Source organism: Phyllostomus hastatus, unplaced genomic scaffold (assembly GCF_019186645.2).
Source record: "Phyllostomus hastatus isolate PE091 unplaced genomic scaffold, TTU_PhHast_1.1 phas_contig_37, whole genome shotgun sequence".
Lineage (NCBI taxonomy): Eukaryota > Metazoa > Chordata > Mammalia > Chiroptera > Phyllostomidae > Phyllostomus > Phyllostomus hastatus.
Genome location: NW_025333867.1, coordinates 3,767,294 through 3,780,528, shown reverse-complemented (window position 1 = coordinate 3,780,528; position 13,235 = coordinate 3,767,294). Strand labels below are relative to the sequence as shown.

At 37.5% G+C, this 13,235-nt stretch overlaps 2 protein-coding genes across 8 annotated transcripts in view; one reads left to right on the top strand and one right to left on the bottom strand.

The window, feature by feature from the left end:
* RIOK1 (RIO kinase 1) overlaps positions 1–5,210 on the bottom strand; it is a 32,431-nt gene extending 27,221 nt beyond the window's left edge. The window contains exons 1-2 of one of the 2 annotated variants that reach the window (XM_045841675.1): positions 4,918–5,210; positions 1,875–2,079 (exon numbers count right to left, since the gene is read on the bottom strand). In XM_045841675.1, coding sequence (XP_045697631.1) covers positions 1,875–2,079; positions 4,918–4,988 — 276 coding nt within the window. In that variant the 5' untranslated portion in view covers positions 4,989–5,210. The remainder of the gene's footprint in view (positions 1–1,874; positions 2,080–4,917) is intronic. The other variant, XM_045841676.1, reaches the window with a different exon arrangement.
* Positions 5,211–5,490: 280 nt separating this feature from the next.
* CAGE1 (cancer antigen 1) overlaps positions 5,491–13,235 on the top strand; it is a 30,302-nt gene continuing 22,557 nt past the window's right edge. For 2 of the 6 annotated variants that reach the window (XM_045841669.1, XM_045841674.1), the window contains exons 1-4: positions 5,591–5,728; positions 7,608–7,822; positions 9,207–9,294; positions 10,892–11,415. In XM_045841669.1, the coding sequence (XP_045697625.1) occupies positions 5,716–5,728; positions 7,608–7,822; positions 9,207–9,294; positions 10,892–11,415 (840 nt within the window). In that variant the 5' untranslated portion in view covers positions 5,591–5,715. Of the gene's footprint in view, positions 5,729–5,935; positions 6,168–7,017; positions 7,079–7,607; positions 7,823–9,206; positions 9,295–10,891; positions 11,416–13,235 lie in introns of those variants that run through there. The other 4 variants (XM_045841672.1, XM_045841671.1, XM_045841670.1 and 1 more) reach the window with 4 other exon arrangements.

The window sequence follows — 13,235 nt, the reverse complement described above, 5'->3', positions numbered from 1 at the left end:
AGCAGGGCAGAGCGCACAACCCAGGATCCCAAGGAAGGGACTGAGGTCCCATGGAGAACAGAGCAACCACCAATGTTCCCTCTTGACCCCACCCTCACATACAGCGTCACAATCTAGCGACTGGGGTGCCCAGCCCTGGTGAACACATAAGGCTCCGCCCCTCACCATAACAGGAGCGACCAGACCAAAAAAAAAAAAAAGAGAGAGAGAGAGAGAGAGATGGCTCAAATAGAAGGACAAATCAATGCCCCAGAACTCATCCTTTTAAGCAACCAAGAAATAGCCAACCTATCAGATGCACAGTTCAAAACACTGGTGATCAGGAAGCTCACAGAATTGGTTAATTTTGGTTGTAAATTAGATGAACAAATGCAGGTTACCATAAAAGAAATGAAGGAAAATGCACAGGGAACCAATAGTGATGGGAAGGAAACTCAAAACAATAGAGTAGACCAGAAGGAAGAAAGAAACAACCACACAGGAAAGAATGGAGAAATAAGAATTCAAAAAAAATGAGGAGAAGCTTAGGAACCTCCAGGACATCTATAAACGTTCCAACATCTGAATTATAGGGGTACCAGAAGGGGAAGAGGAAGAGCAACAAGTGGAAAACTTATTTGAACAAATAATAAAGGAGAACTTCCCCATTCTGGCAAAGGAAATAGATTCCAGGAAGTCCAGGAAGCTCAGAGAGTCCCAAAGAAGTTGGACCCAAGAAGAAACATACCAAGGCACATCATAATTACATTAGCCAAGGTAAAAATGAAGGAGAGAATCCTAGAAGCAGCAAGAGATAAGGGGACAGTAACCTACAAAGGAGTTCCCACAAGACTCTTAGCTGATTTCTCAAAAGAGACCTTACAGGCAAGAAGGGGCTGGAAAGAAGAAGTCATGAAAGACAAGGACCTATATCCCAGATTACTCTATCCAGCAAAGCTTTCATTTAGAATGGAAGGGCAGATAAAGTGCTTCTCAGATAAGGTCAAGTTAAAGGAGTTCATCATCACCAAGCCCATATTTTATAAAATGTTAAAGGGACTTATCTAAGAAAAGAAGATAAAAAAAAACATGTATAGTAAAAGGACAGCAAACTCACAATTATTAACAACCACACCTAAAGCAAAACCAAAAGAAACGAAGCAAACAAGTAGAACGGGAACAGAACCACAGAAATGGAGATCACATGGAGGGTTAGCAACAGGGGAGTGGAAGGAGGAGAGAGGGGGAAAAGGTACAGAGAATAAGTAGCATAGATTGTAGGTAGAAAATAGGGGGAGGGTAAGAACAGTATGAGAAATGTAGAAGCTGAAGAACTTCTAAGTATGACACATGGACATGAACTAAAGGGGGGAATGTGGGTGGGAGAGGGTGTACAGGGTGGAGGGGAGTGAAGGGGGAAATGGGACAACTGTAATAGCATAATCAATAAAATATATTAAAAAAAAAGGTCATAGACTCAGACAGCACTATGATGATTGCCAGAGGAAAAGAGGGGCAGAGGGGAGGTAAAAGAGGGCAAAGGGGAGGTAACTGGTGATGTAAGGAGATGTGACTTGGGTTGGTGAACAATACAATATACAGATGATGTATTATAGAACTATATGCCTAAAGCCTATATAACTTTCCACGGACATGAACAATGGTGGGGGGAAGTGCCTGAGGTGGGGGCAGGTGCTAAGTGGAGGGGGCAAAGGGGGAAACACTGGGACAACTGTAATAGCCTAGTCAATAAAATGTAATTTAAAAAAACCTATGTAACTTTATTACCAATGACACCCCAATAAATTCAATAAAAAAGAACTGTAGACTCTCAAAAATTAAAATAAGAAGATATAAGCAAACAGCATAAAAAAGTATAGAATCATTTACAATACCTGTGGGTTACTCCCTCCATTTGAGATACAACCCTTGGTGAGTTTTCCAATTCCATCATCCCAATCCCAATCATCGTCATCATCATAATCCTCCTCCTCTTCATCTTCTATCTCACCTTCATCCATCCTTTCATTCACATTATTTTGAAAGTCTTCACACAGAAAGTCATCTTCTTCTTTCCTTATCTTCCAGTTAATGTTTTCACTAGAAATAACAATGTTTTATCATGTTTACAGATATTCTAACTGGACTTACATATGTATTTATTTTTCAATATAACACATATGTAAGTCCAACTGATTACATTTATTTACAATATGATAAATTATACCTAAAAGGTTCCCTTACAATGTATCTGTCAATAAGTCAATCTTAACACGAAGTTTTCCTGTTTATTCAGAGATCCATTCAGGTTGTTTGCTTATTCTCAAGGTCATACTAAAGAAGTACATCAGGTGTTCCTGATGCACCTATGCCTTAAGTTAGAATCTATATTGCTATCTTTTCTGTTGAATGAACTGGCTTTGATCAGTACTCCAGACCTTACTACAAAACTACTTACAGAACTGCTTAAAGAGTGGGTAAAAAAAATAAAATAAAGAATAAACCTTTCTGACAAAACTTGAAAATAAGTCTGAACCAGCTTGACTTTGAACTCAATACCACTTGGCAACATATGAAGCTGTATTCAAAATTCCTGTTATACAAAGAACTTCAAATCCCCTTTGTTCATTAAGGGAAGAAATGGTGAATACAAGCACCACAAATGAGAAAGTAGGCTGGCTATAACTAAACTGATGAAGGGATTGTCAAACCCAAACAATAGGCCCAAAGCAGAGAAAACACAATAGGGTGTTTTTGCCATGTAAGAATTCAGACCCAGTGTTAGTTACTGTATCTTCTTAGTTTTTCAAGAGAAGCCAGGAATATGGATTTTTGTGTAAAATCTCCCACTTAACTGGCATATTCAATTTTAACAAAACACTGTGTATACCTAATAAAACATGTCTGGTAGTCAGATTCAACAGAGATACTACCAGTTTTAACATCTCACGTAGAGAACAAGGACAAAAATCATATAAAACAATTGCTAATACACACTACCAGCTTAAAAACTAAGATGTGAGTTTAAGTAAATTCAGATTATCAAGATTATCAATCTTAACTTATTAGCTACAGTTTACAGGGCTTCAAATCTCCATGGAATAATCATTAAATAGCTACTATTAGGATTTCATAAACATAATCCATAAATTGATCCTTCATTTGCTAGCAACCTAGAGTGTCATGTTAAATTTATACCTTCATTAACACTGGGGCTTCTCAACCTCAGCTGGACAATTCTTTGTTGTAGGAGGCTGTCTTGTGCCTTGTAGGATTTTTAGCAGTATCTCTGGCCTCCACCTACCAGATGCCATTTAGTGCAGCCCCATTCTTAGTGGTGACAAAAATGTCTCCAGAAACTGCCTAAAGTCATGGGAGGTGTGGGGGGTGTGGGGTGGTACAAAATCAACTGGTTTATCTTTACAACTTCCAGTGATGGATGGTAAACCAGTTCACACTTATTATCACTAATTATTTAACAGCCTCACTAGTTGTGTTTCTTCTTTCCCCTTAACGTCTTGCCTAAGGCCTTTTGTATGCTCATGTGTAAACATAAATATGGAATGTTCTCATTTCTCTGGCTAAATCCTACTTATCCTTCCAGTATTAGCTTACTATCACTTGCTCAGGTAAGTTTTCCCTATTCTTCACCCATTTCTCCTTTGTACTACTGACCCAATTATAATACAAATCATTTGTCTAATTATTTAATATGTTCACCCTGCTAGAGTACAAGCTCTTTGTCAGAGTGGTGTTTACTAATGTGTCCTTACCAACACTAGATCTGACACATGGAAAGCAATCAACATATATTTACTGAAAAATCTACAATTAATAAAATTTATTTACAATGAAACCTTACTGTAAACATAAAGATTTTTTTTTAATTCTAAAATAAATGTTTCGTTTTTCTTTTACATGTTATCCTTAATTCCTTTTGCCTCATGTCTCACATCCAATCTACCACTAAATTGCCACTTCTACCTCCAGAACATATCTCTATGATCCTATCTCTAATGTACATCATCTATGAACTGAATTACTTTTTGTATTGCTTCCACTCTGCCTTCCAAAACCATCCTCTCCATAGCAGAGTGATTCCATTAAGTAATAAATCAGATCATGTCATTCCTCTGCTAAAATCTCCCTATGACTTTCTCCAAGACCTCGAATATCTCAATTCCTCACCACCACTTTTAAGGCTCTGCATGAGCTGGCCCCTTCTCACTTCTATATCGTTACCTATCATCTATCTTCTCAACTACCTCTGCTCTAGCCCACTAGATACTCCTTTCACAGCCAAGAGGGATCCCACCGTGGATACTTTGTACTTGCTGTATCCTCTTCCTGAATGGCTGTTCTTGCCTCTTCCTGAGTTTAGCTCATTTTTGTCGTACATTTTTGGATTTACCACCTCCTGACCAAATCACAACTTGGTCTATCAACCGATTTAAATTATTTCCATAGCATACATCATTGTCTGTTGTTGTTGTTTTCAATACTTCTCTGTACTACTCTGCCCTCCTCAAGTAGAAGGTAAAAATTCAATGACAGGGACTTAATTTGTCTGGTTCATCGCTATCTCCAACGCTAAGGACAAAATCTGGTATATATTAGACGCTCACGTGCTTTTGAACACTGAATGTAGTTAAAGCGCAAAAACCTATGTTTCCCAATCGCTAATCCCAACTTGGCATCTCAGCAATGCTAACCAACCTGGAAACCCTGCACCTCCTTGACAAGTGGCTTTCAATAAATAACTGCCGTGAACTGGAACGAAAATCACGGCTGGGATGGAGAAAGACGCAAAAGGCCTTGAAGAGAGCTCCAGAGTGATTAACTACCAGTCTCCCTCTAAACCAGTGTTAACTCCCCCAAAGGAGGAAGCGGCAGAGAGTAAAATCCCAACGGGAGTAGGTGTACTTAATCGCCTTCTACCTGTCGGAGGAGTCCGCGTCGTCGAACTGCCCGGGCACTACCCGACTCATCAGCAGCCGCCGGTAGTCCATTACTGAACGCGCAGAGCTTTAGCGCCACCGGAAGCCCCTCAGCCGGAGCTGGGCCAGGAACCACAGAGTGTGAGTTCAACTTCAAGGCCTTTCCACGGATGTCCGCCTCGCACTTGAGTCTGTTCTTGAGTCCTTGTGCCAAATACGCGCGCCACGTGCTTTACGGAACTAAAACCTACAGCCTAGGTACAGCCGCCCCTTCTCGACCGGAAATCTCACCCCACCGGAAATCTCATTCTACCGGAAGTTCCGCCCTACCTCAGCTGAAGTTTGCGGTGGACGGTGCGCCAGAGGGACACATCGATGTGTGAGGTGAACTTGAATCACTTCCGTCGCTGAGCCGGTGCCCACCATATCACCCAGAGAATTCAGTTTCTGCGCCCTGCTTTGTATGTCCCTCCCGTATAAAGACGTGCCTGCCAGCCCACAGTTTCTTCGGCTTGGGAGCTCACGCCCGCCATTCTCAACGATGGTGACAGACTTCGAAGCCCCCCAGGCAGAGCCCGCTGGGTGCGCGAAAGCCTGGCTTGCGTCGTTTCCCCGCCGAGATTGGCTGGCGTGGGCGGGTGTATGGGCGTACGTCACAGGAACGGTCTGGAGCGCCCACATCCCCTCTGCGACTTCTTAACAGCCATCCGCTGGTAACCTCGAAAACTTTTTTCCCTCCCGCAACACCTGGTGCGAGGGGGTGGGAGCAGAAATCCTTATTGTGGATGCAAGAAACGGCATGGACTCTGGAAGTGAGCACGCTTTTACGATTTAAAGCGTTTAGTGCATTGTTTTGAGGTGAAAATGAGTTGTGTTTAGAAACTTTGTCATACGGCTGAAAATAACTTAAAAACAAAACCTTAGAGTTTTGACCAGTAACTCCAGTGACGCCTCTTTTTTTTTCTGCATAACTCACTGATTATTTCGTACGGATTCTGCCCCCAGCCCCCAACGACAAACCCCGCGCAGCGAGGTCTCTGGAGCCGCTGTAGGGCCGAGCGAGGGTGTGGAACGCGAGGGCAGAAGCACCGGCGGCCGTCCCCTTTGTCTTCTCCCGCGAGATCCAGTAACTTTTTTTTTAATGCCCATCTTAAAACAGGTTTTGAGTGTCTCTGGAATATCTATGGAACATTTGAATAAATATTTTAAAAGTCTAACATCTGGTAAAGTCAGAATGAAAGATGGAAAAAAGTAAGCCTAACTTAAATTGGCTGATTGTGCTATGCGAAGTTGTAAAAGTTTAATAGGAAGTTCTGGGTTCACAGGTTTAAGAAATAAGGCCCTTTCCGGGTTTTTTTATTTTCATTTGGAAAACAAAAACAAGGTTTTCAAATTATATTCACCACAACATAGGTAGCATTTATGTATTTGGAAAAAGGGGAAAATTTGAGCATAAAGTTGAACCATTCACCAACCCTTACTAGCCTGCTAGGCTCAGTGGCTTTTTTTATACTTAACCAAAGGATGACATACGTTTGAAGAAACATAATCCTCAATAAATTATTTGTTAACTCAATAAAATAATTCAGGCAATTTGGTAGTAATTGTAGATTGAGAAAGTTTAATAGAAATAAATAATTAGAATGCAGGATTTATTAAAATTTGCTTTGGCCAACACCGGTGGAGTTTTTTGCTGTAGAGGGGTATTGAAAAATGTAAATGGACTCCTCTCCAAGTATTTATAATCTGTATAGTCCTTGAAATAAAGGTTATGACTAAAACAGTAAAACGAACAGGTACCAAATTGTGGGACAGATTTAGACTAAAGACCTTGTAGGAATTTTAAAAAATAGGTGAGTGGGTAGTAGGAAGGTTTTAGAAGAGAGAAGCACTTGCCAGGACAAATGAAGTGGGAAGGAACAAGACCTATTTACAGGGAAGTGAGCCTGACTTTGCCAGAGCAGAGGAATATTGGCTAGGTAATATGGGTTCAGGCTTTATAAAACCTAGGAAGTCAAGCAGAAGAATTTTCAGTCATTGTGATTGGACATCCTTTCCATCCTCATCCCCTAATAGACTTGAGGAATCACAAGAACATGGACCAATGTGAAGACTTAAGGGATGGAAAGAAAGCATGACTTAATGAAAATTGTTTTTAAACGGTAAATGGACAGGACTTGGTAACTGAATAGCGCGGGGACAATGAGGTAGAAGGATGCCAAACTTTGAAACTCTAACTGCCTGAGAGAATAAGTGTGGCATACAGAAGTGAGGGAAAATTCATTTACAATCTTGGATTTGAGTTGATAAAGAGATACGCAAATAGCACATACTAAGTAAATAGAAATACAGTGTTTGGTGGAACTTTATAGGTCTCTGATGATATTTTGTGAATGTCTTTTGATTAAATAACTTAGAGATCCCTTCACCTTCTGGGTCCCAAGGCTTTTATGTAATTATTGGATAGTAGCCACACAACTGATTTGCTTTTGTCCAAATTAGTATTTACTACCATACAAAGTTAACTTGGTGTATTCAGACAAAATTTTTTTATTTTTCCAATAACTTGACAAGTGAAATCTTAAAGTTAGAACAATAAACTTTCCTGTTTTCTTAATATGCAGAGGGATGGGGGAAAAGCTTTTTGTTTGCATATATTAATAGACCTTAAAATTATGTGTTTTTTAAAAGCCTTCCATCATTCAACAGTTAAGAACAAGAATTATCAAAAAGTTTGGTCATCATCTTCAGATCCTGTATATTTTGAAGTGGATGATTCTCATGAAAGATTAGAAAGCATGTCAGAAGCGGATGCCATGAATTTCAGCAGTCTTTTTCAAGATTCAACACACACAAACTCTCCCTTCCATATGAAAACCAGCAGTACTACTGCAGTCTTGCCTCAGGTGTGCATTGCTTATAAGTAATGGGAGGTACAGATGTATTTAGCATTCACATTGTGTTCCATATGAAAATGTCTTAAAAAATACAAGGAACAATAAAGAAATGTCCAGTGGAGGCCTAGAAAAGAGAAATAGTAGAAATAGTTTTCAAGAAAGATAGAATTTACAAATAGAGTGTTAAAACTGATCCTTTCTAGCCTCTTAATGAAGTCCCATGAGTATAGCCAGAAGACATGCTGCAAAACTCAGACACAGAGTAAGGACAAGAACACAAGGAGCCTGACATCTGGTCTCTTTTCATTTAAGAAAATATTTGGTCATAATATGGTGCTAATCAGGACCCACGTTACTATGTACTGAATTGTCTTGAATTATGTAAGTAAGGAGGTCCTCCCTTTTGGATTTCATTATAGAAAGTACTATATAGATCAGAGGAACAAAAGGCTAATTTTAGCTAAAAATGGTAATACCATGTAAGACAAGAGTTACAAGTGATCTCTGAAATTCAATGAGCAGTGGAGTCCCAAGAAGTCTGTGTGAATATAATATCAATACATGTGAGTAGTGCTATTTTATTTTTTAGTACATTATTCCTGATACTTTAAAAATCTAGTTAGGAGAAATGGTCTAAATTAGCAGTAAGTCCAAATAACATATAGTTATAAAATATAACTCAGTTTTTATTATACTTGAGAGATATTCAGAAAGTGGAACAATGCTATGAAAAGCATATTTAATAGAGATTTGTAACCAGCTGACTTTAATAAGAGATAAGTACTTTTTTAGAGCATCATTTGCTTCCACATACTTGATATACTGTTCATGATTGAATCAATGTTTTCCTTAAACATTTAAAATATTTTTCTTACTATTTTATTTATACTGTTAATTTATGTAATAAATCCTCTCATCTTAGATAACATTAAGGTAACTTTGAGAATAAGCCCTAGATGAATTTTTATAGCTTTCTATTTTCTGGATTCAGATTTTACCTCATTACCATATCCCTATTTTGTATATCCAGTGGTTAAAAACTTGAATAGACCATATTTAATTAACATCAAGGAATTATCAGTAAGAGATATATAGGTTATCATATACTCCTATATTTATAGGAATACAATTTGACTTACCAAAAAAAAAAAAACCCCAAAGTATTAAAATAGCAAGATACTTCTTTAACTCTCAAGTTAAATATTATGACTTTATTAACATGATTTTACTAAAAGAGAGCTCAAATATGCAGTAGGGAAAGATACTAGAGACCACATTCTACCTGAGCAAGAAAAAATTATGACAAAAATTACATAGCAATGTACAAATACCTTTAGAAGAGGCTTATGATGTTTGAAGTATTAATATTGATGCTTTTTTATTATTAATACAGAATGAAATAAAGACTGTAAAAAGGGAAAATGAGCCTAAACTCACACTTTCTGAAGAAATTTATAGCACACTAGATGATTTGTTAGGCGGTGAGTATGTCTTTATTGGCAATATACAAAGAAATTAAGATCTTTTTATGTTCTATGTATAGATTAAACAAATAGATAAAGTTATACATATGTGCATATGTGTATATGTATAATGATGCTTTTTACATAAAATTTTAAAACAAAACAATACTGTATAACCACAGTTTGCACAGTGTCCTGCAGGATATTTTGAAATTTGAAGGAAACAGTGGTCCTAAACATTTCTTGAACACCACAAATTACTAGCATGAGATAGCTCACTATTTCAATGTACAGTGTCACCTCAGTCCTCAAACTTAATTCATTCTGGAAGGCTATTTGAAAAACGATTTGTTTGAAAACTGAATCACACCTGAGAGATGTGTAACTGATCATACAGGTGTCAGCATGAAAGGGTTGTCAGGTTGAGAACCAAAGTTTTATTCAACAACCTGGGTGAGAACCAAATTGTTCAAGATGGGAGACATTCGAGAACTGAGGTTTGACTGTAAAACTACACTACAATCCTTTCTGTGAACATCTTATTTACAAAGCTGTGGTTTTGGAGATTGCTGTAATAAGAAGCAAGTATTGCATGAAAATCAAGGTGAAATAGAAACTGAGGGTTGGCTTTGTCCAATCTGTACAATCAAGTAATGAGTTTGGTTGTTTAAGAACAAAATAAAATATTTTTCTTTCAGTTTATGTGTATTTTGAAACAGCTATTAAATTGGTAGGACAAATAATTGTTAAGCTGTTTGAACTTAACTACTTAACAAATGGAACTGTTAGGTGTAGGGGTTCTGTGAAAAAACTACTGAGATGTTAAGGTGTCACAGAATGAGAAAGTCTGGGAACTTGATATATGTTATCTAGAGTATATAAGTGACTAGCAAAAGAAAATATGGATGGGAAGAATGAATACACACTAATTTCAGCAATAGTGGTTATCTCTGGGGAAGGAAAAAGGAAGAAATTTAGGTAGAAGGGAGGGATCATTAATCAATTTTGCAGCACTATTTCTCTTTTGCCTTATTTGCTTCTGGTTTTTAAAAATATTAAATCTGGGTAGTTTGTCACATTGAGAAACTGTATATAGCATACCATTTAGAAGTAGTATCCCAGAATCTTACCAGCTTTGTGATATTAGGCAAGTGATTTAACATCTCTTTTGTCTGTTTCCTTATCTGTAAAACAAAGATAATGATAGTACCCACATGGGATTGTTGTGAGATTAAATAAGGGTATGTATGTTTGCTGTATACTATTCACTGTGCTTTTGTATTCTTTTGAAACATTTTATAATTAAAACATTTTAAAATTACAGTACAACAAAAGAATTTTGATGATATCTTGAACTTTGTTGTACCAGTATTTGACTGGAATAATATGTAACAAACTTTTTGAAGCAGTCATTTGAGAACTTCTTTCTCCTATGTAAAAAAGTTGTTTTGTTTGTTAGCACAAAGCCATGCTAAAATCCACCCAGTGCTAAAGGTTGAAATATATATAATTCTTAAAAGGCTCAAAAACTTTATTTCATAAATGTTAATGTAACTGTTAACACATAAACTTATGGTCAGCTAATTCTTATTTTCTTCTGTCTCTTTATAACAAGATGTCAACAATGGAAATTATTCACAGGATGTGCTAACGGGGCCCATTGACACCAGCATTTCTTCCTTCAGACAATGTGAACCCATTTGCAAATTTCATCAGACAAAAACATTTAATGATGAAATGATAACATTTCAAAATCTGACAGGTGACATTCCTTACACAGAAAAATCAGAAATGCAAAGTCATGTATATAATTATGCAAAAGACAACAATATAAAGGAAGATTCATTTAAGGAAGAAAATTCAGTGGAAACTACCACTTCCACCAATGAAGACCAACTTGCTCCTGAATGTGTCAGGCAACCTCCTAGAAGTCCTCCTGGAATCCACTGCAGTAGAGAGACACTGAAATTCATGGACATGTCTCTGGCTAAAAATACTGCCGAGGACTCTGCCCTCAACCCTAATCAACCTGAAAGCTTCTTGTGTAACGAATGTGTATACAGTGATGTTGAAAACTCATTTTACAAAGAGAATAGCTTTAACCAGTATGATCCGAGTGCTAATTATAAAACAGAGGAGGTAAGATTTTTCATGGTCAGTACAGCCTGTACAGTATTGAAGGATGTTTTATTTCCCAGCAAAATGTCAAATTTTTATTGTGTGTTTTCCATTGCCATTTAGTCCCCTCATACCCTTCTCCCCACCCCATAATCACCACAGTATTGTCCATATCCATGAGTCCTTTTTCCTTTTTGCTCAATCCCTTTACCCTACAGGTGGCAAACACAAGGCCTGCGGGCCAAATCTGGCCCTCCACCTTGTTTTATCTGGCTCAGCACCTTGTTTCTTCTACCCGGCATCAGCACCGAGCTCTCACTTAACTATTAAGGAATAGTTAAATTTATACAGTCCTAAAATTACATTTGGCCCTTTGAAGACAACTGCAAGGCTAATGTGGCCCCAGTGAAAATGAGTTTGACACCCCTGGTCTACCCCCTAACCTCCCCTACCCCTTAGCTGTCATCCTGCTCTCTATGAAGCTATCCCTATTTTGCTTGTTAGTTCAGTTTGTTCATTGGATTCCACATATGAGTGACATCATATGGTATTTGTCTTTGTCTTTGACTGGCTGGTTTCACTTACATAAGGTTCACCAGGTGTATCCATATTGTTACAAAGGGTAAAATTTTCTTTTTTTAAGGTGGAATAGTATTCCATTGTGTAAATGTCCCATCATTGTTTTATCCACTCATCTACTACTGGACACTTGGGCTGCTTCCATATCTCAGTGATTGTAAATAACGCTGCAGTAAACATAGGGATGCTTATGATCTTTTGAATTAATGTTTTGGTTTCCTTCAAATATATTCCCAGAAGTGTGACTGCTGGGCACAAAGGCAGATCCATTTTAATTTCTTGAGATATCTCCATACAGCTTTCCACAGTGGTTGCACCAGTCAGCAATCTGGTTCAAAAGAGTTTCCCTTTCTCCATATCCTCACTGGTACTTGTTTGTTAATTTATTGGTGATTCTGAATTTGTATTTATCTGATGATTAGTGATGTTGAGCATCTTTTCATATATCTATTGGCTACCTGTATGCTCTCTATGAAGTATCTATTCAGGTCCTTAGACCATTTTTTAATTGGAGTGTTTATTTCTCTTTAGGTGCTAAGTTGTGTAAGTTCTCTATAAATTTTGGGTATTAACCCCTTAACAGATGTATCAATGAATATATTCTCCCATTCTGTGGGTAGTGTTTTTATTTTGTTGCTGTTTTCCTTCGTAGTGCAAAACCTTTTTACTTTGATATAGTCCTATTTGTTTATATTTAATTTTGTTTCCCTTGCCTCGGGAGATAATATCTGAAAAAATACTGCTACAAGCAATGTCTGAGATTTTGTAGCCTGTTTTCTTCTATGATTTTTATGGTTTTCAGTCTAACATTTAAGTCTTTAATCCATTTTGAATTTATCCTTGTGTGTGGTGTAAGAAGGTGATCTAGTATAATTTTTCTGCATGGATTTGTCCAATTTTCCCAACATCATTTATTGAATGCACTATCTTTAGCCCATTGTATGTGCTTGGATGTTTTGTTTTAAGTGTATAATCTGAGACCTTTCCAAGTCATGATAAATTATTTAATCAGCACAAGGCACATTGCTTCTCTGGGGAAAATGCCTTCCTAGATCTTGATCAATTTAGAAATAAATTTTTCTAATAAAATCAAGCTCATAACTTGGAGATTTGCTCTACCAAATGATAATTTCTTTGAGGATCAGGGCTCTGTCCTACTTCTTTTATGCATTTTAGCATCTACATGGTGCCTTGACTATAATAAGCTCTTATATTTGGTGAATTAAGTTGGGTAGAACTCAGTATACAAGTAGAAAAATGTT